This window comes from Convolutriloba macropyga, chromosome 12 (genome assembly GCF_964194025.1).
Source record: "Convolutriloba macropyga chromosome 12, txConMacr16.3, whole genome shotgun sequence".
NCBI lineage: Eukaryota > Metazoa > Xenacoelomorpha > Acoela > Convolutidae > Convolutriloba > Convolutriloba macropyga.
Window position 1 is genome coordinate 25,982,083 of NC_134479.1, and position 26,266 is coordinate 26,008,348.

General features: G+C 36.9%; 1 protein-coding gene across 2 annotated transcripts; it reads right to left on the reverse strand.

The window, feature by feature from the left end:
• Positions 1 to 205: 205 nt before the first annotated feature.
• Positions 206 to 25,804, reverse strand: LOC142350908 (uncharacterized). 2 transcript variants are annotated; one of them, XM_075402918.1, is made up of 6 exons: positions 25,700 to 25,804; positions 25,557 to 25,622; positions 23,487 to 23,768; positions 4,726 to 4,764; positions 837 to 1,003; positions 206 to 551 (listed from the first exon to the last, which is right to left on the reverse strand). In XM_075402918.1, the coding sequence occupies exons 1-6, from the start codon at positions 25,719 to 25,721 to the stop codon at positions 465 to 467; spliced, it is 663 nt and encodes a 220-aa protein (XP_075259033.1). In that variant the 5' UTR covers positions 25,722 to 25,804; the 3' UTR covers positions 206 to 464. The 2 variants fall into 2 exon arrangements, with proteins under 2 accessions (XP_075259033.1, XP_075259034.1); XM_075402919.1 differs by lacking the exon at positions 4,726 to 4,764.
• Positions 25,805 to 26,266: the final 462 nt, after the last annotated feature.

Consider the following 26,266-nt stretch of genomic DNA (forward strand, 5'->3'; position numbering starts at 1 on the left):
TGACAATCTAGCAAAATTCATCAATTATTATTTTAGCAGGCATATTTCCAGCTGACAATTAGCACAATTGCAATATTAAAACTTTATACATTTGAAGTCAAATTTTTAAATTTTCATTATATTTTACAATTATATTTCTATACTTCATTTCAACATGTTTCATCACAAGTCAATAAACCATTAACGACCAAAATTTGGCTCCTGCTAGTTTCTGAAGATTTTTTCGAATTAGCGCTATTTGATCAGTAATTTTCGAAGAGTTCAAAAACAAATATTCCATATTTTAATGAGCAATTCATTTAATAAATTACAGAAATTTTTTTGCCATAATCGAAATCATCTGTTAGAAGTGTCAATAGTTTTATTCTGTTGTAATCTTCCATCACTCAGTCTGATTAAAGATCATTCATTAAAACATCGGGATATCTAGAGGGGCGAAAGGGCCGGAAAACAAGAAGAATGCATCACAATTCTCTGTGTTGGTCAAATGGCCACAATGTTTTAAGAATTACGGCTTGAACCATTAGTGCCATCAGTTGTACTCTATTGAACTGAAACAAAACAAGTCAAATTGTTCCAGTCACTCTAAAACATTTTATAGTGGAAGTTTTGAATAAAGTGAAACACGCAGAATAACTATTGCCAAAGATGTTTTTATGATTAATTTCAGATGTTGAGGGTAGCATTTAGCCCGATTCAAAATCTTGTTTCATTATAACTTCAGATAACCTGATCTCAAGTTTAGGAGAGAACTCTTTTTATGCAAAAGTTTTCTTTTAAAAATGGCTGGATGTCATCAACAAAAAAGTAGAACACAATTGTGTTAAAGAAATTACGGAAGAGTGAGAGCATCGCTGACGCCAGTTTCCATCCACGCAGTTGTTCTTCTGTTTGGCCATCATACATGTTCTGACTGTTTGGAAGTACTTCTCACAGCATTGGTGAAACGTTTTGGAGTATTTGCTGCTTGTTTGACAAGAACAATATATGCTAACTCCATCTTCTAAACAAATTATTTGAGATTAATTTTAGCTTCCTTTACCTGGACGTTGACTTACAGCGAAAAAGTGATGCACAAAATCTCAAAATCTAGTTATTGAACTTTGTTTTATAGAAAAGACTTTTTACTCTTTAGATTTTACACTACTTTGTCTGTGTGGGAATCTATAGCTCCAGAAAAGCTACTTTACAATTATAACCAGCGCTTTTTCAACATAGCTGCGAAATACTCTGCTTTACAGTATACTTAGAGATAATTAAAAACTTTTTGACGGGAATTTTATATTTTTTTTGTGATTCCAACAGAAGCTATTTTACGTTCAAATCTCTTACATTAGAAGCCATTGTTATATGACAATGTATCACTAGCCTTGAAAAAAGTAGAAAAGGTGCATTCTAAGATACTTTGGTAACATAATGCACTTAAAACCTTGATCGTTAAGTTTTAGCGCCCCGTTTTATCTGTATATCCACTTTTTTTCAATTTTCTCTCTCGATCTGAACTGTATTACAGACATTGCTTAACAAATTAACAAAGTATAAAAAGATTACGATCCAGTTAGTTGAAAAAGTGATAGTCGCAAGACTGAGTCCAGTTTGAATGAGGCCAGACTTGTATAAAACTGAAAAAAAATTGGAAGGAAAAACGAACAAAAAAATATGCTTAAAATTGCCAAATGCCCGATACTAGGATTGAATAGTTTAGAAAATTTAATGAAAAAATTGTCGGTAGTCTAATTTTTTTCTGAATGCCAAAATGTGTTCTATTTTGGCCTGCATTTAATTAGATGCAAAAAGGTCTCTAAGTTCGGCCTCTAAATTGTTTAAATGTAGTAGTAAAATCAATCACCTGTACCCTCAACAGCACTTTAGTAACTTAATTCACGAGGAAAATTGACGACATGAGTCAAAATAATAATAATTTTATCCACAAATACTCAAAGGAACTTTCATAACTTAATGCACCAATCATTTTAAATTTATTTCTTAGTGTTGGGGATTTTAATATTTTGTGTGCTTTTCCATTTGTCCTTCTGGCATGAAACGTATTCGCTTAATTTTGCTGAAAAGTTATTTTTAATTCAGTTGAAACAGAGAATGAGGCCCGCCAGAAGTCAAAAGCGAAAGTGCTGACTTTTGTAAAAGAATGTAAAACAAAAAATATAAAACAAGCCAATGAAAAATTCAATAATAACAACACCAAACATAACTTTTGACACCACGTAACTCTAGAATCTGTATACCATCCAACAACCTTGTCGCAATAAGATAGAGACGAATAATTAAAAAATCAGAGCTTGTTTTAAAAAATTCATTGCCTTACAGTAAGAAAAAATGCATAGTTAAGTATTACTATCCTTAACCTCAACATACTATACAAAATTTGTCTAAACAGATCCTTTATTAACATAAATAGGCACAAGAAAAGTATAAAGAACACCAAAGGAAAGCTTTATTTATAAATTCACTAATACATTTAAAGAACAATTGGCACCTAAGTCGTTAAAAAGAGTACCAACTAAAAGCTGTAGCCCATAACAGGGCCAAACAAATAGTTAGTTAGGGCGAACAAATAGAGTTAAAGCCATCAATCATCTCAACAAGGGTTAAAATTATAGACACAATTAGCTATGAACCGAAAAAAAAAGATTAATTCACTTATGCAGCTTCAGCTGATATAAGTGGACCATCGATTTAATTGGACGAATGATTAATGAGGCCAAGGGGTAAGACATCAGAAAAAAAAATTGGTACATAAAATTAGTAACATCTGATGACAAATATTGTTGTCAAGGAGACAGAATAACCTTGCCGCTCATTGAGGCTTTCAACCAAGAGCAAATATGCGCAATTACAACTGACGACAGATCAACTTTTTTCTAAAAGTCAAAAAGTGAAAATGTCATTAGTTAAATCTCAAACGTCCTAAGAAGAAATAAATATGATAAAATTGGTCACCAAACTGCAGATTTTTGAGCGTAATACTTGAACCAATTACCATTACACTTTTAAAGAACTTGGTAAACTTAATGCACGAGAAAAATTGAACACAGTTTCAAAGTGTCTAAAATTGTCCGAAGTTCTCTTGAACACGGCGTTTAAAATTGGAGACTTTAAACTTAGTTTGAGAAGAAACTAGCAGTTTACTCAAAGGAGCGTTTATATTTTAATGCAACAAGTTTTTAACCATTATGTCTTAGTGCCCCGTCTTTATTAGTTTTTCTGTTGTTTGATGTCGCCTCCTAGCATAAAAAATTGTTGAGAAATTGTGCTGAATACAGCTTCTGTCATTTAGTTGAAACAAAGATTGAGATGAGTCAGAGCGCAAATGGTGAAATGGTGAAAATGGTGATGAATTTAAAACAAAAAATGGCATTTAAAAACTTTCAGGACAAGTATTGAAATAAAATTTAAAAAAATGATGCATTTAAGCAACAGAACTTTTTTCCAGCAATATCTAACTTCCAAGGTCAAAAAAGCACATAAAACTAAACGCATGAAATTGGATAAATAAAATAGATAATATAATATAAATTTTGAATTAAAAAAAATTAACTGAAAAATTTGTTCTTTCACAACTAGAGTTTAAAAAAAAACTAATGCAAACAGAACTCTAATAGGTTCAAAATGAACATATAGAACAACGAATTAAAGCAAAATTCAAAAATTCAATAAGACATTTTGAGAACAGTTGTAATCTAAGTCACTAAAAAGCATATCAAGTGAAGACTCTATCCCGCACATTTACCAATACAATGCAGCATTAAAGCTCCAATGAAAATTGTTATTCTTGAGATGAAGCCACAACATTATGAGAAAATCAGTAAAAAATAGGTTTCAAAAATCCGCTTTCTTTGATACAATTGTTTGTCAACTTCACTTAAACAACCACTATTATTTCTAGTCAATAGTTTGATTCCTGTAAGTTGATATGACAAAGTAATATAAAGACCAACAATAGGTTAATCTACTCCCCATATTGAACAAGAACAATGATTTAATCTTGCACCTGGAAACAAATGGATGCAAATTTCAGTCTTTCAACTATTTCAACAGTTAAAAATGCTTTCCAATTTTTTTTGCTTTTGGTACAAAAAATATTGAAAAAAGTGAAAATTGACTTCACTTTCACAACGCAATGTGAAAATTCATTTAACAGATACCTCTTCAACACAAAAGCTCTTTGTTGGCGTGCACTCCCCTGACGCTCAGGTGAATATATTTTTGATCATTTGAAAGTATAGCCAGTTAAGTAAGCTAGGTATGTTAAAATAAACTTATAGAGCGTTTAAGGAAAAGCTGATAAGAGCAGATTGGTGCGTGGCATCAGCCCCAAAATGACATATTTTTGCAGCTAAGTTGTTGAAATAGCCTGAAAAGCAGAAAAGTCTGATAGTAGGATGATTATTAGTGGAAATGGTGTAATGGATTAAGTTACAACGAGGTCAATAACTGCCGCACTATGGGCTCGTGTGTAAAGTTTCAATACAACGAGGGATCAATTAGCTGATATACTCAGCAATAATACAAACAAGCTTTATACTGAAACAGTTAAAGCTTTTCCATATTATTCCTCATTTTTCTACTTCTAAAAATGTTCTTTGAGTAGGTAGTTTTTCCAGTCAGAAGCCGTAAACTTAAAAAATCAGTATAATTATGATATATTTTTTAAATGTCCTTCTGGTATTCATTTCCAAGTGTCCTTATGTGATTAAAATAGTTTACCTGTTTGTATAACACTGTCTATGGAGCAGTTGTCATTTGCTGAAACAAGGACATCGATTTATAATCGATTATATTCAATCAGGCACATATTATATTTTATAGACACCATAGTCACCCAGGAAAATTTATCTTGCAAGATTCGTACTAATTCTTGCTAAGCCAACTTGGTCAACCAAGCCACCTTTCTGTATCCTTAGTACACATGTTATAGGATCTTGTTTTAGTTTTTTAAAAACAAAACCTACAAGATAATTACGCGTCTTGCAAGAACTTGCAAAATAAGTATTCTTAGTACGACTCTTGCTGAAGTTACAAGGCATTGTAAGATCTTCTTCCTTTAGTACAAAATTTGCAAGTTCTCATAAGATAAGAATTCCTGGGACTAATGTGGTACGCTTCTTACTAAAACTTACAACATTAAGCAAGTGTTCCTCTCATTAGTACGAAACTCAAGTTACGATAAAGTTAAGGTAAACTTTACCTTTACAACAAATTGCCTTAAGTCCGTTGAACTGAATTTAACTTAACTTTAAGTAGTATGTATTCATCTTTCAATTTTTTACATGTTCATACTTAATTAGTTAATTATCAGTACCACTAAATACAGGAATAATTATCTTACAAGCTCTTGTAAGATCTTGCAATACAACTATTCAGTACGATGATATAGTTATCGTACAAGATGCGAACTAAATCTTGCAAATTTTTGCAAGATATTAAGAGATAACTGTCTAGTACGACAGAATAGTTATCTTCCAAGATTCGTACTAAATCGTACTAAAATTCGACCCTTTAGTACGAGATAGTACGAATCTTGCAAGATAATTTTTTTGCAATGTCTTGGGCAAAAAGTGGATGCTTTGTCCTCAATAATTTCAAGTAGGTTGTAATTCTCAAAATCCAGGTTTAAACGTTGTCAATTATTGTTACTGAGCTCATCATTGCTGAGTATATCTTTGCAACGGATATAAGATGTATCAGTTACAGAACATAGTCAAAACATCGGACTGAAATTAGAAATGATAAATATTCAATGTGAAGAATATGCTGGTTGAAGAAAAAATTATTTAGGGGAAATTGTTTTCGATTTTTTGCGTTGGCTCTTGAAAAATATGTAAACAACATTTTTTGTTGCATTATATAGATATCAGTTTCTATCCTAACATTAAATTCCGTTGCTTTACGTAAATTTATTCAAGACGCAAGACGTCGCCTACTGATAACAAAAACTTATGGGTTAACTATTTGGATTTTAGGTAAGCCCGTCTAGATAAAAGATGGTAAAATACGACATTTTTGCATAGACAGAGAAACTACCATTAACGATTAGCCTGGACTTATATCTTTCTATTGTCTTATCAGCAGATCTGCTCATTGGTAACTTGTACAAGCACAAAAAGTCAACAGTAGCAACTTTGAAAGATTTTTAATGAAGTAACAATTGATAAACGATGGGAAAACTTGTTTGCGAAAAATGGTGATTGGTAATTGTCAATGTTTTCTTCACATTTAAGGAGAAAAATTGTCACTTTTCCCCGATAGCGTTTTTTTTTGTCAGAAAAAACCGCAATTCTTTCAACACCAAATCCAAAAGTTTCTTGTGGTTTGTCTTAAAAACGAAAGTGGGAAATTTTTGGCAAAAAGATCAAATTATGCCCCTTTCCCTGCTTGAAAACGAAATTTTAGTAAATCTTCAACGAGTGTGACTTTTCAAGATCATTTCTTGTAAAAAAGTCTAAAAAATCTCAAGTAGTTCATACAAAAACACAGAATTCAGTATTTCAGAAAAACATTGATATCTGCTTTGAGTGCAATTTGATCAAAAAGATAGATATGAAAATCACTGCAACACTTACGAATTCAATTGCTAAACCATAGCAATTCCAACTGAACTCACTGCCTCTAGACTTTTAAATAAAAAATAATCATCTGCTGCAATATCAGAAGGTGATACAATTGATAAAAGATTTAAATCTAAGGCACTAAAGATTGGGAACTAATTGTAAATCGGTACTTTTTTTAGGAAATTCAAAAATTGCTTAAAATTTTTGTTTTTCAGATAAATAATTTTTTTCTTTTAATCAATTTTTTTGTTTTAAAAAACTGCTGGCGTTGGTTTTAGTTTTCAATCTATAAATCTAGACAGAAATTGTAATTTTCCTGTAAAATAAATTTTCAGCACACTCTTTGGTTGGCTGAAAAAGTACTTTTGTTCCATTTTTGTTGTCAGGCATAAAAATCTGAGAATGCTTAAACCTTTGTTCCTTGTTTTTAAATTCATTGAGTTTGGTATTTAATGGCTGTGAACTTTTGTATATCTGTGTTTGGTCACAGAAAGTTTAAAGCGTAGATTGCATGAACACTATTCACTGCTGTGATAGTTTTTTTGAGACAAAGAGGTTAACACGAAGTTTATAAATCTTCTAGGAAATTGATAAAACAAAAACGTTTATTTCAGCTTCTAAACTAAAGAAAGTTAAGCTTAATACTAAGGCCAGCTGGCAATCTTTCTGCAGAGCAGTTAAATCCTGATACATTCCAATTTAATGACCAGACCATATAGGTTTATCCCGAGTCGTTTGATTTCGCTACCTTCACATTGACTATAATCACTATATTGCAGAGGTTATTGGGTGAATCTAATGAACTTTAAATCCATCCAGTAGAAATAGTGGGTGCGAGAGGAAAAAAAGAAAATTGTGACGTTTATAATACGACAAAGTTTGTCTAAAGGTAAATTTACCTAAAAATCATAGCAGGAGGTGTCCTGATTTATAATTGACAACTGGCTATTCATCCCATCAGAGGAACAAATTTCAATGTTCATAAAAGCATAAAACCGAAATGGAAGAACAATGAAATTAAACAAAGCAACATTTGTTTCTCTTTTTTAGAAAATCAGATTATCAGTAAGCTCAATAACAACGGACTAACTAGCGCTCAACAATTGTATCAACCAGCTTTGGAGAAAACGGTTAAGACAAAGTGCTCTTATAAATAGAATGAACAATTGAAATTTGCCCTCTTCTTCACTGCAGTGGCCTGAGCGTGAGCAAAAACACTACCAACAAACCAAACAAATGACCACTATAAAGCATAAAAAGCGTATGAGACTTGACGTTTCTGAGAGTGCAAAGGTTTATTCAATTTTTGTGGAAACAAGTAGGGTTGAAATCTTTAAAACAGTTGGTTCTAAAAATAACTAAAAAAATCAATTCTATCATGCTTGATCATGAGACATCACCCGAACACATCTGCCATTATTATGAACTATTACACGAAGAGAGAAATAGACAACAAACAATAACAGATGTCAGAAAGTCTAAAATTATGAACACAAACAGTGACAGCTAGAAAAACATTGAAAAGAAACAGCAAATTATGAATTAGTTACTCTGCATCTCACTAGGAAAAAGAAAAATCTTTTCTTAAATTATACTTATGACAAAAGAACAAAAACGAACAGGAAACAATGTTAAAGTGCAATGTTGCTAAACAAAAAGGCAGTAGCTCACAGTAGAAGACGACTAAAACAGCTCTATGAATTCGTCAAATTTTCATTAGAAACCCCGACGAAATCTGTGATAATGGGGTTTATGACGGAGGGCTTCAAACCAAGTTTTTTTACGTGCACAAAAACTCATTATTAATTAAATAATTTTTAATATGCCACTAACAGTCCATTAACACCGGTAATCAAAAAAATACAGTAGTTTTAGCATAAAAAATTTAGGAGCTGAAATAAGTAACCACTTTCAATTATACCCCCTTAGAAAACCGAAAGAGCAACAGAAAGAACAACAAACAAAGACAAAACTGAAAAAAATCTCTATTAGTGTTCAAAACAAGCAGTGTTATGGTCATGAAATTCAACACCAACAAACACTTTTAACTTTGTCACACTGAAAAGCTGAAAAGACGGGTGGGCAATTAACGGGTTCAGGTGACGAAATAATAAAATGATCAATAAATACGGGCAAAACTAACCAAAATTACCTATATTTTTGAAAAAACAATAGCGTAATTTTGAAAACAATTATTTGCCCATTGTAATCTGACAATTTTGTAGAGTAAACAACTTTTTTCGCTCAATTTACTACTCTAGCGTGACTAAAATTATTAGTCTACACAAATTGATTTCTCATTCATATAAAAAGTCGAAAAAAAACTGTGTCAACACATCTTATAAGGAACCAGGCAACCAATATAATCCAAATCCTTGAGTTGTAAAAAAGAGAACGCCTACATATTAGCCAATGAGAAGCTGATGGCGGCTATCAAGAATTACAAGTTGAAACCTTCATATATATTTGATTGCACCTTGTCGCTTGATAATAGAGAATTGCTAGTAATGACATTAATATAAGCGAAACAGAAGAAAAAGAAGCACGGGTACCTCTTAAGAACTCACTAACAATATAACATACCTTAGTTTTAATGCCAGGAAATCCATCAATTTTTTCATGCCCGGTAAATGTTCAATAATTCCAAAATAGGCTCAAATAGCCTGTTTTTGGTGAGCTTAAGCAACATGGCATCAAAAACTCTGAAACACCCAATTACTTGATGAAAAGACGTCGAGTTAAAATTATAACGGTTGCTAGCTATCAACTAAGACGCTAATTAGAAACAATTGCCAGAAAGCCGATAAAGTCATCAGTAGTTGCTGACAACACTAACAGCACATGAAGAAGATCCTTGATTATGGGCATTCATTTACAAACAAATGGTGTCTAAATCAGAAAAAGGATTATTTATCAACTGAAAACAATAAAGCGGTTCTGTAATGCGTCAACCGAAAGCCAAACAAATTTTTAATTGTTCAGAAAAAGGGCTCAAGAAACTAAAGGATCCACAACACTTCATCAAAGCTCAAAAAATGACAAATGATTTATGAAAACACATATTGTCAAAGACATCAAATAAACTATTCCTGAGAAACACTGAATAGCGCCACTACCTCCTATCTAGAAAGACAAGAAGTCTTTATTTGTGAACTGATTGGAAAGAACTAAAACATGTGTTATACATATTCAAACTATTTGAGGGCCTCAAACAAAAGCAAATATACACAAACAGAGCACCCATGAAACATAACAACACAAATCATTACAATTAAATCATAATGGAAATCACGTTGCTTTGCGTGAAAAACGCTCGCAGAAACGGAAAATTTGCTCGAACAACAATACCTCACTCAGCTTTAAAAGAAGCTTTAAGAGAGTTCAACGCCCTTTAATTATTCATTTTCGCTTCTTTCTAATTCTCAAGTGCGGCTAAAATTCTTAATTCAAGAATGAGCAATAATGCTTGCGAAAGAAACAGTGTGAAATTTGGGGAGCAGTAGAAATGCTCAGCTGAGACCACGCCACTTAATCAAGACTTTCGCAGAAAGGTCTGAAGGATCTCGAAAAGAAATCATTAAAAAAGTGGACACAAGTAATCATTTTTTATTTTTGAAAATAGCAGGACAAGCCGAAAAATACAATATAAAGAATTGAAAAAAATGGATCATAAAAAGCTAGATTTTGGTAATCAACAAATCAATTAATGCAAGAGAAAAAACGCAGATTAGCAAAACAATTAAGGAAAAATAATTCCCAAGTCTTGGACGTCAAGGTCATAAAAGACTATATAATGAAATCTTGAGGAGTATCAAATTATTCAGCCATAAGAAGCACATAAATTTCATTATCAAAATTACTAAGGAACAAAAAATTACAATTCAACAATTAACCGAAATTTTTTTTTATTGGAAATGCCGAGGAACAATGGTGTCTAAGAATAAGGACTAATAGCTCATTTGTATCAAGAGAAACGACTAGACAACAAAATGAACAACAAAGTCAAATTAAACAATCCTTTAGTTTTTTTTAACAGTGTCGAAGTTTTAAGAACAATTAATCAAAAACTGAACAGTTTAATTATGTTTGATCGTGTCTAAGAAACGCAGTGGGCCTAGTCGTTATTAGAACTAAAATTTTAAAGCCAATACGACAAACAGAACAATAAAAACCGGAAAAAACTCATAAACTCACGAAAAAATTACGAAAACAAAACAAAATAAATGTTAAAGCGTCAAAAAATAACCTCAAATGCGGGCGAATTGCAAAATTGATTTTAAATTTTTGAAAATGAAAGGTTTTCAAAGACTTAAAAACCACTAGCGGCACATTTAGTATTGAAAAAAAATCACATTTTATCCCCTTTGAACGCGTGTTTTGTCACAGTACCACTCTCTTCGCTAGATTTATTACTCCAGCGTAATATAGCCTCTACTTAAAACTAACTCATCAGTCTCATTTAAATTGTCGAAAGACGTTAGAAAACATAACCGGCTAACGTCGGGCGAATTGCTCCTGAGCCATCGGCGGGTAAAAAAAAATTTTCCCGCCGGGATTCGCACCGTTGACCTCCCTCTCCTTGACCAGATGAACTGACCACTTTGCCATCTGCCCCTTACTGTTGCTATGCGGCAAAAACAATTTTATAATAGCAACAAGTATTACTTCGGAGTGAGAGCAATAGAGATCACTCAAAAATGAAGAACGAAAGCGTTAAAGTCATTTGAGAAGTCAAAGACTGTTCTAGAAGAAAAGCGCAAAATGGTCAAGCGAACAATTTGCACAAAAAAGCCAACACGTTTACAATAATACGTGCCCTTCGTTCAAGAGCAATTAAAAACGATCAAACGTGTAAAGTCGGCAAAATTAAAATCGGTAGTAGAAAAAATTGCAAAAAAAAGACCGACAGGACTTCGTTTGAGAGCAATTAAAAAGATCAACATCACTCCTCATCTTGTCGGAATAAGTGAGAGCACAAGATTGTTCAGTAGGTTTTTCAGCTGTTCACTGAGCTCCCATCAAATTGAGAGCAATTTGAAATATCAGTGGACCTAAACAATTCAATTGCTTTGGTTTGCAAAACCTAAGACGTCGCCCAAAATCAGCTCTGTTCTGCTATCTCAAGCTCAACCTCTAGTTTTATACCCAACTAACGTCGTACGAATTGCTCGGAAATGATTCAAGCGTGGGATAGTTTGACTTCGTTATTAACTAGATTAAGCTTAATAAGAACGTCAAACTCATTGTTTGGATGTTGGTTGTTGGTTTGATAGCAAGAAAATGGTGGCAAAACAAAAGAGGCGGTTCGAACTTTGACCTAATATTGATCTAACTATGACCTCTGTTAACAAGTGAAGAGGATTTAACGCGAGAGAATATTAACCAATCAGATTCAAGTATTTAAATACGCAAAGAAATCGTTCCAATTTACATACAAAGCTCGGAAAAATTGCAAATAACATAATTTCAACTAAATCTAATAATGACACCTATCAAATGAGACATGATTCGGCTCAAAAATTTTCGGGTTTTTGGATTCATTGGTACAAAATGGTGACTGGCATTGAACTGATTCGTTATCAGACAAAATACCGGCCAAAAGAGCATCAAAAATTGTCGTCTAAAAAACCGCTTGTTGATATGTTCGCCATAATCTTAATACGTTGTTCTAAGCTTAACACACTACTTTATGATGAATGCTGCTATCACCAAAGCTATGTACGTACTATAGTTAATACGTTGATTTGGCCGATAATACGTTACTTGAATTAAAGATACGAAAGAGTGTTTTACACCTTTACATTTGGTGCCGCTCCATTCAGAGCCACCTTCAGAATTATCAATCAATATAGAAGAGGCCACGACTGCTTTTCAGTCGTCCCTAGAGACAAAAGGTGCAGTTATAAGCCAGACGACAGAGTACTTGCCCTAATGTGAGCTGCCTTTAGTTCCGAATCTACCCGAAAATGCATCATTCAAAGAACTATTCACTGATTCACGGGTACAGGATGACCAAATCATATTAGAAAAGTTTCTATCATTACCCTTGAGGACAGATGCCAATCCAAGATTCCTTGAACTCTACAAAGATGGATTGACAGATGTTCAATTACAACTATCGCAGTATCAACAGAGCTTGGTAGAATCGTAAGGGAAAACACCAAAATACATCAAACGAGACTCGACGCCGCAGAATAACTATCAAAACCTGATCTCTACCACAGCTGAGCTAGATGATACCCTCAATCAATGGCACTATGAAGACCCCAGAAAACTATCAAAGTGTTTGTGCTCGACTGTTCTGGAGACAGTCTGGCCAGAGTACTGACTTCATAGAGCACTGCTGGAACTTGTATTACAAAAAACTGAAGGACGGAACCAGAACCTTTCGCAGTTAAGTAATTAAAGACTAATTTAGACGGCCAGAAGTCCAAACCAAATTCCGTGATTTTCAACACGGAAATCTTAAATTAAGAATTCCGTGATTTTCAACACGGAAATCTTAAATTAAGAATTCCGCAATTTTCAACACGGAAATCTTAAGAATTCAGCTATATAGATAACCGGTCACCATCAAACCCCCCACAAACATAATTTTCAGACGAAAAACATCGATTTTGAAAATTTTTGGTAGATTGAACGAAAAATCGAAAAAATTCATACAGTCAGTTCGTTTATCGAAATTAACCTCCGATATAGAGAAAATTGAGAGAACATTATGATAAATTTTTCAATTTTGAAATTTTTTGGTCAATTTTAATGCAATTCAAAGACATAGAAAATCATAGTGGAAAACTGAAAAAAAACGAATTTTCAAGCATAAAACCGGTTTACTGGATTACCGTTCCGTATTAAAGAAATTGAAAAAAATGACCAAAAATAGAAAAAAAAATTGGACAAAAGTATAAATTATTTGATTTGTCAAAAATACCAGTTCTTCCAACTGTAACCTTCGTCAATTGAGTGAAACTCAATAAAAAAAAAGGTGTGAACAATTTCACAACCTCCGGCCTACAAAAACTGCATTGCCATATATTTCTCGTTCTCGATTCCATATCGTACCATCCGCGTATTTTTCGGTCTTTGACATTTCAATTCTCCACGTTCCGTTCATTTTTCAAAAAAGTCGCTCTCCCAAAATTTTGTTTTTCGTTTTCGCATCCGATTGTTCCGATTTTTCTGGCAATCAACGTCGTATTTCTCCGCTTATTTGTTCCTTTGATGTAGTACGTTGTCATATGTGATGAAGTATGTTTCTGTTTGTGTTGCAGTATGTTGATCAAGCTAGTATGCTGGTTGGTTGCTTTGGTCTTGTTGCTTTCTAGGAGTTGACTTAAGTTTGTTCTAGAGTTACGGCTAGTTGGTTCCTGGACTTTTCCAACTTACTAATTTACTAGAACCCATGTTGTAGCATATTGATTTTTGCTGCTGTATGTTTGCGTGTAACTGTATGATTGTTAGTTGGTTTGGGTTTTTGCCTTCTAGAGTGTGACTTAGTTTTATTCTTGAGTTACGGCTAGGTTGTTTCTTCACTTTTCCAGCTTTCATAGACTTCAAAACGCTGCATATTATTTAATTTTTGCGGTAGTTTGTTTAATATTAATGGTTAGCTGATCGGTTGTTTAGGTTTGAATTTTGCTAGGTTTTGACTTTATTTTGTTCTGGAGTTACGGCTGGTAAATTTCTTGCTCTTTTCATCCATTTTGTATACTACTGCTTTGCCGTAAATTAGTTTGTTATTTGTATATATTAAACCCCATAATGACTTGTGCTAGTTTGTCTTGCAGTAGCATCTCTCCTCCTTCCTAGGGTGTGACTTAAGTTTGTTCTGGAGTAACAGCTAGTTTTTTTTGGTTGAGTTTGTTGCTGTGGTCTACTAGCGTAGATATTCCCTACCTCCTCGCTCGCTACTTAATCGTCTCCCGCCAGAGTAATTGTAAAATGTGGAACCCAGCGCAATTCGCATTCGCTCAATTTTTCGTTGTGTTACCACATTTTACAGAGTAATTGTAAAATGTGGTAACACAGCGAAAATTTGAGCGAAAGCGAATTGCGCTGGATTCCACATTTTACAATTACTCGCCAGTTCCTTTCCGTGTTTCCGTTTCGTTGCGCGCTACTCGCTCAACGCTTCCATTCTAGCCGTCCGTTTTCTTGCGGCGTCGTGAGCCTGTCACCCGACATTTCCGTTCCGCCCGTCTCATTTGCAGTTTCTTCGTGCGTCACTCGTTCAACGTTTCTGTCACTTCCGTTGCGTTGCCCGTTTCCTACCCCCGTTTTCGCCTGTTCTGTACCGTTTCCTGTTTCGTTGTGCACCGTTCGCCCGTCTCCCCGCCCCGTCCGTTTCTTTTCCCGTTTCGTCGTGCTTCGTAGGCCCGGCCCTCGTTTGCCAGTTGCTTGTCTTTCTGTTTAGTCTCACGTTGTTTAAAAGCACTTTAGACGCTCTCTCGTTTTTGTTACTTAGTTTCGCCGAGTAAATCATTACTCGATGACTTCTTTCATGCTCTTCGGCGTCTTGAATACCAAGTCGTCGACGTTTGGGTTAGGTATAACCCACACTCCACGTCTTGGTTTGGAAGTTACTTTCATTGCATTGAGAAATTAGCAATTTCAAAATCATGGCTGAACAGCGAGAGAAATTGATAAAGCTCTTTAATGCAAGATATAATCTAGAATCTGAGTTAGCTAACATCCATAAAGACATCACAGATGCCATAAATTGTTATGACAGGAGGGTTAAAGTTGAACGCTTGGTTTCTAAGTTGTAGGATGATTTCAGTAAACTGGTGCAGAAGAGTAAAGAACTATTTGACTTGGCCAGTAAAGCAGAGAATCCAGATTCAATTTACCCTGTCCTTGAGCAATGGTTGGATAATGTAACTAGGAACAATGATAAATTCTTGCTTGCGGCTAAAAGCTATGTTGTTTCAGTTGCTGACAGAGACACCGTATGCGAGGGCATTAACCCTCAATGGCAGTCTAAGAGAAGTTCGTTCCGAACAACATCATCAACGTCTAGCCAGCGTAAACATGTCTTTCTCATGGCGAAACTAAAACGCTAAGAGGCTGAAAAACAAGAACACGCCGCAATGCGCCTTGCTAAGCAAAAATAAGAAATTGCTATGAGAAAAAAGGAGTTTGAAATACAAATGGAGCAGATGGCACTTCAAGAATTAGAGGAAGACCACCGCCAGCGTGTTGCCGCAGCTAAATTAGATGAGGCCGAATTAGTGGATAATTGTTCATTGTTTAGACACCACTCAAGAGAACTGAATTTGCTTAAAGATAGGGGATCAGATAGGAGTCAGAGACTTGTTAAGGCTTGGGTAAATTCGATTCCACCAGGTAATTCATTGAAAGCTGCAAGTTAATTCTGTCTGGTCCTTGTTCAACAACGACTTACCCTCCTGTTCAAGATACTGCCCCTAGTAATCCTCCAGAAAACACAAGTAATATTGCCGGTAATTTAAATCATCTTTAAATGCTTTCTCAGTACACAATGCCAGGAGTTGGCATCTCTATTGCTCAGCAGGAGGCGCTGTATCGAGAAAATCTCCATGCTCAAATGCAGCAAAATGGCAATGTTCAAGGAGTGGACCGTGCAAATAGTCAACCAGGTTGTTGTGTTGAGAATCCAGGGAACCAAGGTCAGAGCGCCGTTCAAAATTTTGCACCTCAATCACTTCTGCCACCTATGCAAAGCCCCCGGCCACCGACTCCTGTGCTGGCACCAACAAAGTCAAACATTTTTGTACCCGATCCGTCAACAAACCCGCAGGTAAATCAGTTCACGGACCAATTCGCTGCATTGCATTCTTGGGTCCAAGAAGCTCCAGTATGCCTGGTCAATCAAATCTCTCCAACCCTCATGTTCCACAACAATAGAGTTTGCCTCAATTTAACTTCCATAAAGCAACTCAACTCCCTAATACCCATCTGCCGATGAACTTCTCTTCATCTGCAAACCGAATCATGAACCCGCTGCCCGTAATCGTGCCGCATCTTCTAGTTAACTCCCAAGTTCCCGTAATACCGCCCAGTATAGCACCGCAAGTACCCACCTTAAAAAAGGAACGCGAAACTCGTCTGTTCTCCTCAAGCCCATCCATTACCGTGTCACAACGCACCGAAACTTCCCCTTAACCGTAACCCTGATCTCAAATTGTGGCGTTTCCCTCAGAATAAACCCCTAAATGTAAACCCGGTGTCAAGTAATGCAACAGTTCTCAACAACTTTCAACCAATACTACCACCAAGCACTGCTAACCACGCCATTAGCCACGCCATCTCACAATCGACTGCACCACTAAATGTTAATAGTAACCACGCAGCAACCTGTATCAACCTAGTAAACCTATTAAGTATGGCAACTAACATCGATCCACCTTTTGTCACGCCGATTATTCCTCCCATTTATGGTCATACATTTTCCTTACCGTTGTGTTGCGGCGACCCACTGCATCCCATGCCTCCGTCGCCAGCAGCCGAAAAAGCAAACCTCATTAAGACGTTAGCTGACGCAGTAACGAGCAAGAGAAAAGATCCGCTACCTGAAAGGAAATTTTCCCAATACAGTGATGACTCCCTACAGTGGCACGAATGGTATGGTCAATTTAAAAGCAAAATTGACTCTCAGTCCTAAGCTGATGATGTAAAATTGACATACCTCAAGACCCTCGTCACTGCTAAAACTAAAACGGCAATAGCTGTTTGCCTACTGCGGCGCAGTGTACAAAGATGCACTGAGGACCTTAGAACGTAGTTTTGGCCAACCAAAGGTGGTCGTAAGGGCACAGTGCACATTTGGACACAAGGTTTCCTCCATTGAAAATGCACATCAGCAAAAAAATCATTAACTATTCGGGGTGCATTTCAAGTCTTGTCGGGGTATTTAAATTGCTGTGATATGATTCGGATTTAAAGATTGCTGCGCTTCTCAACACTGCCGTACAGAAGCTACCACCCAATACAAAAGAGTCATGGTCACTTTTCACTGTCAAAAAGCATTGGCTGAAGCCTACTCCTCTGGACTTTAATGACTGGTTAAAGGAGAAGGCCGAAGCATATGATTTAAGGAAGAATACCACAACTAAAGCAAGGAATAAGGATAACAACAACTCAGTAACAAGAACAAAAGTTGCTTCCAAGGCATTTGCTGCAAATACGCAACACAAGAGTAATCTTAAGCCGCAACAGAGTTGGATCTCCGTAAACATCAGTATCTAGTTGCATTGTATGCAAAAGCAGCCACCGGCTGTGGGATGCTTTGAGGACAGTGTACAAAGACCACCACGCAGAAAATCCACGCAGAAAACCAAGGTCGTGACTGAGGTAAAGCTCTGTTTCTCTTGTTTGCGTGATAAACATGTGTTCAAGCAGTGCAAAATTCCCCGTAAATGTAGAAAAGATTTGTTGCAACAGCTCCCATAACACCTCACTTGACGGAGCTGAAAGGGTTTTTCCAGCTAAACGCTCAACAAACAACAACATCAATGATTCGAAGTCGAATGCAGGTACTAGTTCGCCATCTACCGGTCAACAGCAACAGAGAAAAACAACCACATTGTCTTCGGTGACGGATGTCAAAGGCCTCATTCAGGTCACGGAACTGAAACTTAATAATTTTTCTGGTACTAGTACTGCGGCGTTGGATTTATGCGATACCGCTTGCAGTAACTCTTGGATGTCCGATAGTCTTGCTGCTAGACTCGATTTGCAGGGTACCGCATTAAAAGTTACCGTCAAGGGTATAAACACAGAAGAAATCATCGACACAAAGGTGGTTAAATTGACTGTGACACCTCATAAAGATCAAGACTTCGAAGCATTCACTGTGCGTCCCTATGTGAGGGAAACATTAAACGTAGGATCCGACATCATTGACGTTAAGTCCATTCACGAAAATTACCCACATCTGACCGTCCTAGATCCACTAAAGTATAGCTATGGGAACATTGAGATGATACTTCTACAGGATGTTTACCATGCCATCCACCCGGTAGAGTACTTTGCAGCAGATGAAAAGTGCTCAGCTTTCGCTGTTCGCTTGCCCATAGGTTGGGTATTAAGCGGCCCACTTCCGTCAAGTTCAAGTTCAGTCTGAACGTGTTTCAAAGCCAATGTCGAACAAGATTATGTATCAGCTTGTCCGGTTAAGTCTTGGTATGAAATGGAATCGTACGGCGCGTACAAGCAGGTTGACCCACGATCCGCAGCGGATGCTCGCGCGCAGGAAATACTTGAAACAATAACTTCTCATGACAGCCAAAGATACAATATCGGTATGTTATGGGCTGATGACAACATCCAGCTCCCGAATAAATACGTTTCGTCACTGGTACATCTCAAGTTTCTCAAAAGGTGGCTCTCGAGAGACAAAACAATGAACAAAAATTATGCTAATACCATCCGTGAAGACTTGGAAAAGGTAACTTAATTACAGTCCCTGATGCCCACAAGGTCTACCAGTGGTCGCATAAAGTGTGGTACCTACCGCAACATCCCGTAATCAACTCAAACAAACCGAGGAAAGTACGTAGGGTCTTAAATGGTGCAGCAAAGTTCCAGGGTACTTCTTTGAATAAATCTTTGCTCACTGGCCCCGACCTGCTCCAAAACCTAATCCATGTACTACTTAGATTCCGTCAACATCAATTCGCCGTGTCAAGGGTATGCTCCTCCAAGTGGGTGTTCCTGACCGTGACCAGCCATCGCTGCGTTTTTTGTGGCGGAAGACCCCACAACAAATGTTGTAGTGTATCAATACACGCGCTATATATTCAGGGCTAAAGACTCGACCACATGCGCTAACTATGCATTGCAACGCATGACCCAAGACAGTGTTAGTCAGTACCCGGAAGCAACCAAATCCGTCCTAGAAAACTTCTACATGGAAGATTACTTGGATTCAATGGAGTCACCTGAGAGGGCTCTCAAAAGATCGAAGCAGTCAGTGCATCTTCTCCATCTAGATGGGTTCAAGCTTACTAAGTTTGTAAGCAATGTACCAAATCTGGCTGCTCGAATTGATGAGTCACCTCAGTCCACCGAACCAAAAGTAGTTGCCACATCTAAGGAGGATTCATCGCATCTGCTTAGGTTGAAACTGGATCACAACAACGATACTCTAGTTGTGAGTCGGGGTACCTGCAGTACAGTAACTATGTCTGTAACACAACGCTTGGTATTGAGAAAAGTGTCTAAGGTATTCGATCCCAACGGCCTGGTGGCACCATTCAATGTTGGAGCCCGATTGTTACTAAAGGAACTCTGGCGTGTCAGCGGGCAGCACTGGGACGAAGAATTACTAAAAGACACTGTTGAAAGGTTCTTTGAATGGAGTATAGAGCTATCCAAGCTTGTCGAAATTGCTATAACGAAGAGCTTCTATTCGGGAAACTTTGAACACCTTCAACTACAAAATACAGTGCTTGCATTTGTTCTGGGTAAAGCTCGCGTAGCACCTATGAAGGTAATGACAATTACAAAGCTAGAGCTGCAAGCTCCCCTACTGGCCGCTCGGTTGAAGCAAGGCATCTGTCGAGCCCTTACTGTGCATGTTAACAAAGTGTTGATATGGACCGATAGCACTGCTGTCTTGCAGTGCCTTAACTCCACAAGCAAGCTGCCAATATTTGTTGCAAACCGTGCACGCGGGATTTTAGAACACACTAGCGTGGACGAATATAACCACGTTGCCTCATGTGATGACCCGGCGGACGCTAGTACTCGTGGTATGTCCGCTGAGGTCTTGCAATCGAGTAGCTGGGTGAGTTTTCCAGATTTCTTAAGAACCAAGGAATTCTTGTTCGATCTAAGCACCGAATTAGTTCAAAACATCAAACTTGGTATAGTAACTAAGTAAACTGACGAAATCAATAACTGATTGGCCGCATCCGTAACCAAGTCAACTAAGGAACCGCTCCCGCAACTAATTCCCTTCAATAAGTACAATTCTTATCAAAAGTTGCTTCGAAAAACAGCATACATACTCCTGCTGTTACCCTCACATCAATGCTACCGCAATATCGATGGTAGTATAATAGATCCCACTAAGCGTGATGAAGCCGAGCGTCATCTTCAGTATCTCGTTCAAGGAGAATCGTTTAATTCCGAACAAAAAGATCTCGTAGAAAACAAATACGTTAAACGGAGTAGCCATATTGCCCCGTTTTCATCCTTGGTCGGACCAAATGGTCTAATTAGTTCGGCTGGCCGCATCAAACGGTTGGTCGAAGTTGATTTTGATGTAAAACGTCATATCGTTCTCGATGCACGCCATGCACTTGTAAAGTTGTTCCTTAGGCACAACCACGTTAAAAATCATCATCAAGGTATTGACTACCTGCGGGCTAAAGTACAAGAACGTTTTACCATCCTCAAATTACGATCCTCATTGCGTTCAATTAAACCCAACTGCGTCACGTGCAGAAAATTCCGCGCTGCCACTATCCAACCAATCATGTCTGACCTCCCAGTAGAAAGACTCGCACACCAGTCTCCTCCTTTCACGAACAACGGGGTCGGCTACTTCGGCCCGTTTTACGTTACTGTACGTAGGACTACCGAGAAGAGGTGGGGTTTCCTCTTCATATGCTTAACCACACGTGCAGTTCACGTTGAAATCGTTCCGTCCATGGACGCCAGTTCGCGTGTAATGGGATTGGAGCGGTTCGTCTCCCGTCGCGGTACATCGGCCATTATTTGGTCTGATAATAGTACTAACTTTGTTGGTGCGGAAAAAGAATTACGCGAGAATGTCGAAAAGCGGAATACCATCAATGTCGCCGCTGAAATTGCCCACAAAGGCATTAAGTGAAGGTTCAACCCGCCCAGTGCGCCACACCCATGTGGCATCTGGGAGAGGCTAGTACGTAGTTTCAAGCGGATACTATACACCCTTCTCGGTACTCGCCGCCTCACCGACGAAGTTTTGAATTTTACTTTTTGTCTCGTCGAACGCGCACTTACCTTACGCCCGTTAACGCCCGTAAGCGCCGACCCGTCCGACCTAGGGGCAATTACACTTAATCATTTCTACTCAGTAACCAAGCAACAGCAATTCCCTCGATCGTTAGCGTCGACGAGTTCGATCATCGTAAACGGTACTCCTGCGCACAGTCGTATGCTAACACTATTTGGGCACGTTGGATTAAAGAGTACGTGCCGGCGCTGAACCGACGTTCCAAGTGGCCAACGCCTGCCCAGCAACACCTTAAGACTGGTGACTTTGTCTGGATAGTTGAAGAGACCAAGACAAGGGTTTACTACCCTACTTATCGGATCGCTGATCTTCGTTACAGTTCTGACAGCGTCACACGCTCCGCTGTCTTGTTCACGTCCACCGGATTGCTCGTCCGCCCGCTTTTGAAAATAGTACACATTCTCCCAGCATCTTCTTCTTGGCCGGAGGATGTTAACAAGTAAATAGATATAAAGCAAGAGAATATTAACCAATCAGATTCGAGTATTTAAATACGCATAGAAATCGTTCCAATTTACGTACAAAGCTCGGAAAAAGTGCAAATAACATAATTTCAACTAAATCTAATCATGAGACCTATCAAATAAGACATGATTCGGCTGGATAATTTTTTTGTGTTTTGGATTCATTGGTACAAAATGGTGTCTGGCATTGGTTATCAGTCAAAATTCCGCCCAAAAGAGAATCAAAAATTGACGTCTAAAAAACCACTTGTTGATATGTTCGCCATAATCTTAATACGTTGTTCTAAAATTAATACGCTACTTTATGATGAATGTTGCTATCACCAAAGCTGTGTAAGTACTATAGTTAAAACGTTGATTTGAACGATAATACGTTACTTGAATTGAAGATACGAAAGGGTGTTTTACACCTTCACAACCTCCAATATTGACCTACAGTTCATGAAATTTAAACCTCAACACTTTAAATGAAACAACTGCCTAGGGACAATTGTTGCACTGAACAGATAATTCTTCAGTACTCTGAGAGCATTAAGCAGAAAACTAGTGCGCAAAAGCTTTTTAGGTTCTGTTTGAGGAGAGAAAAGCAAAACGTTTGAGCAAGACCTGATGCTTGCTGACAAAACAACACAATACTTATATAGTTGCGACCAAGTTTGTTTTAGTACAATTAATTTATCTCAAAAGCAGTAGTGGTGAGTTGCATACCTAGATAATGGAGGGGAACAAGCCGGGACCTAAAAACACAGTTTTTATCAATTTCAGTTTTTTGAGGACGAAAAACGGCATGAAAAGACCAATAGAACGGACAAAAATTCTTATAAACACGTTTGAAGCTATTGAAGGGCACTAAACGCTACAGGAAAATTTTGAGCATGTGTATCCTTTGTCGTAGTTGTGACAAAGTTACTCATCGTGTTATCTTTTTCATTTCCACATTTTAAATTTCAAGTTTTTTTGGTATAAGTATAAAATGTCACGTTCAAGTTCTGGCCAGACATAATTGGACATCATTTGTAGTTACACGCCTTATACTTTTTATAAAAAATATTCTTAGTGCTGCACAAAGGAATTGAACTTAATTTTTGCTGCAATTGTGGACATTTAAAGGACTTGTTTTATCACAAGAGATAAAATTCACTGTTAAGTTCACTTAAATATTTAAAGTCACAAGACAGAATGGCTTTCAATTACATCATAGTTTCAGAGAAAAGAATTTGCAACTGCTATAAAAATGAGCTGGTTTGAAACAGCTGGCTCTAGAAACATTTCTGTGTTTTAATCTGGAGTGAATTTGAATTTGAATTTAACCAGAACAGCAATATAAATATGTAAAATAATACATGTTACTGCCTGGCGGGCATCCGGGGTTGGGGAATGGATGATTTTTGCTTAGAATATTATTCCTTTTTACCAATGTTTGCTATGTTTTGTACATTTTTTGTTAATGCACCGACCCGGGATACTCACTTGATATGCTGGCTGTATACGGTGTCATTTCTTTTGTAGGCTCAATACTGACTACTGTGTTGCCTGTGGGAGATTTCGTTGTTATGGACTGAAGAGGATAGTAGCACGTGTTGAGAATATGGTCCATGTAATTACCGCAATGCAAATTTTTTGGGACGTCTGAACAGTTTACGTCTTTGATCGGCGACAAAATTTTGGCACAGCACTCAAGGAATTGGATCTCGTTCCGGCCACTGAATCCCATAGCTGTGTTCTCGCATCGACAAAATGACGTTCCGTCATCTGAAACAGAGATTATATTAAAGACCGGTTCAAATCAATTTCCGGTTCTTTTGCGTTTGTACCCCCAGCTTAGAGGGTGCATATTATTTGCAACCCCCAGACGCACATGACAGTTTTTCACTTGATAATTTACCATGTAATGACACGCGCTTTGTAATTGGGTGATGCATAACGTACGGGGGGTCTCAATTGGAAAAGATACCATATTTCTTTGATAAAATTTATGCTGACAAAGTTGGCTGATTAGACTGTCACATATAAAGCTGACTTCCGTTTCTTCTGAGCTCAACCGGATTTCAATGAAGCCTTTATTGAACCAACTCATGCCAATGCCAGTATGCGGTTTTTGTCGCTGATATATTATCATAAATTTTTAAATTTTTAGCAATCATTTTTTCTATTATTATACTAAAAACTCTGGAAATGAGATATGATTGCGATTAAAGTGACCAAAATGGTTTTTTATCCAATATTGAATAAACAGTTGTTTAGACGTCTTTGCTGAAATTTCTTGCCTTTCTGGATCACTTTATTATTGTGGGGGAGGATATTTTGCTTGGGTTTATAGATCATGTACTTATGGGAGGATAATATTCCTAGCTCTGGGAATAGATCGAATGCTAAATTTTGCGTTTATGCCACCATGTGATGTGAGTCTCGTAAAATGATGTAAATCATGTTTCTCTCTTGATTGATATCAATGTTTTTCATTTCAAAATTTGTTATTGTTATTTAGCAATCAATACTGGTTAACTATAATTTAATCATTGGAAGCTAAATAATCTCAGTAACCACAATGGCAAACATTGTGTCGCCAAACCTACAAATTGGTTGAGTAAATATACGCGATTTGGTAAGCATTTTGCTCGCCCATGTTTTATTATTAGGCATATAATCGTGTGTGGACAACACAGTAGAAGAAACTAGTTCAAATTTGCTCAGAAATGGATATAACGGTCACAATTATCCACAAGGCTTAAATTTTGGCAATCGCGGATAATTTGTGACTTAAGTTGCAAACTGATAACAAAAAATAATAAATATTTGGATAATTTTCGCAGGCAGCTGTTCGTGAACATTGCCTAGGTAGAAGGCCTTTATCTGTTTTGGAAACTCGTGACGCAATTCCACGTCGCACCGTCAGAAGTTTTCATTATTCAAGCTTAAGTCAAAACGTGGATAATTGTGACAAAATAACGTCATATATGTCCACTTAAAGCCAAAATTTCTATAGATGTACGTTTGGCAACATAACGACACCATTTAAACGATTGGCTCAAAACCGCAACGAATATCTAAATTTCCTGTAACGCGGAAGAAGTGTTCCTTTATGAAATCCAGTTTCAAACTGATCAAAACTGTTATTTATCATTATTTCAATTACTAATATAATTTCATTTAAAAAATATATATATCTCAATTTAGAATTAGCATTAATTAAAAAAATTTAACACTCTTCGGATGAATGCAATCTGTGGAGTATTTTTACAATTTTTGTAAAGCAAGGTCCAAGTAACGTCCCACGAAGTATTTAAAAATTACGGGGAAATCGACTGATGAGCGAAAATTGACATTTAGATGATAAAAATAGCAAACGCGTAAATTTTACCGGTCCTTCCTTACATTATATACCGATTACCGAGCTTATACGGTGACTAGGATGTTATAAATCAATTGTTGGTTATGGTGAGAAAGACTCAATTTTTCTCCGAAAGCAGTTCTAAAATCCTTATTACTTTTCCTCTTTTTAATCATTTTTATAGTTTTCTTTTAAAATTGGCCTCTCACCTTTGCTTATTTTGTGGCGCTCATTTGGACAATTTGTGTGCGGATTTGACTCATCTGGCAGGTGAACTGGAAAAAAAAAACAGAGTGGTCTTTTTTATCGGTGTGCTGATGAATGTTTTTTTGTAAGGTATGGTTGATTTTACCTGTTGTTGTTGTCCACGGCATACCAGTTGATGCTTCGTTATCTGATGTAGAAGTAACCTTTGAACTAATTTGCTTATTTGTTATGTCACACACATCTTCGAGCTCTTTAGTCAAACGTGTATCGCCTTTTATGTTTTTTACGCAAATTCCACACGCTCTTTTTTCGTTTGCGCTTAACTCCGAACACTTAAATTGAGTTCCGTTAAAACTTTGGCAGAAAATTGTGCATTTTGAAGTGTCATTTAGGGACGCAAGAACATCTCTCATTTCATCAGTTATTTTCACGTGGTTCAATTTTTCTAGTCTAGTTAGGTTGAGTCTGGGAGCAAGCGTATGCTGTTGAATATTCCATATATCAAGTTCCAACGTTAGGTGAGAAAATACAAAGACACTGTTGTTCAAATTTTGAAAGAAGTATTTAGGTAGTGTCACGCAGTAAGTGTTATAAATGAATAACTTTTTCAGGCTCATACATTGTGACAAAAAATTTTCCGGCACTAATTCCACCCCGCTGATAGAAATAACGTTGCGAATGGTCAAAACTTTCATCGTTGAGCCGGAAAAAT

Bases quoted from the DNA above. Each gene is read 5' to 3' on its own strand.
- LOC142350908 (XM_075402918.1), bottom strand. From the start codon at position 25,721: ATGCCGTGGACAACAACAACAG. The intron at 23,769-25,556 runs GTGAGAGGCCAA...TCTCTGTTTCAG, and splicing joins GCGCCACAAAATAAGCAAAG to ATGACGGAACGTCATTTTGT. The intron at 4,765-23,486 runs GTGAGTATCCCG...TCCTTGTTTCAG, and splicing joins GTATACAGCCAGCATATCAA to CAAATGACAACTGCTCCATA.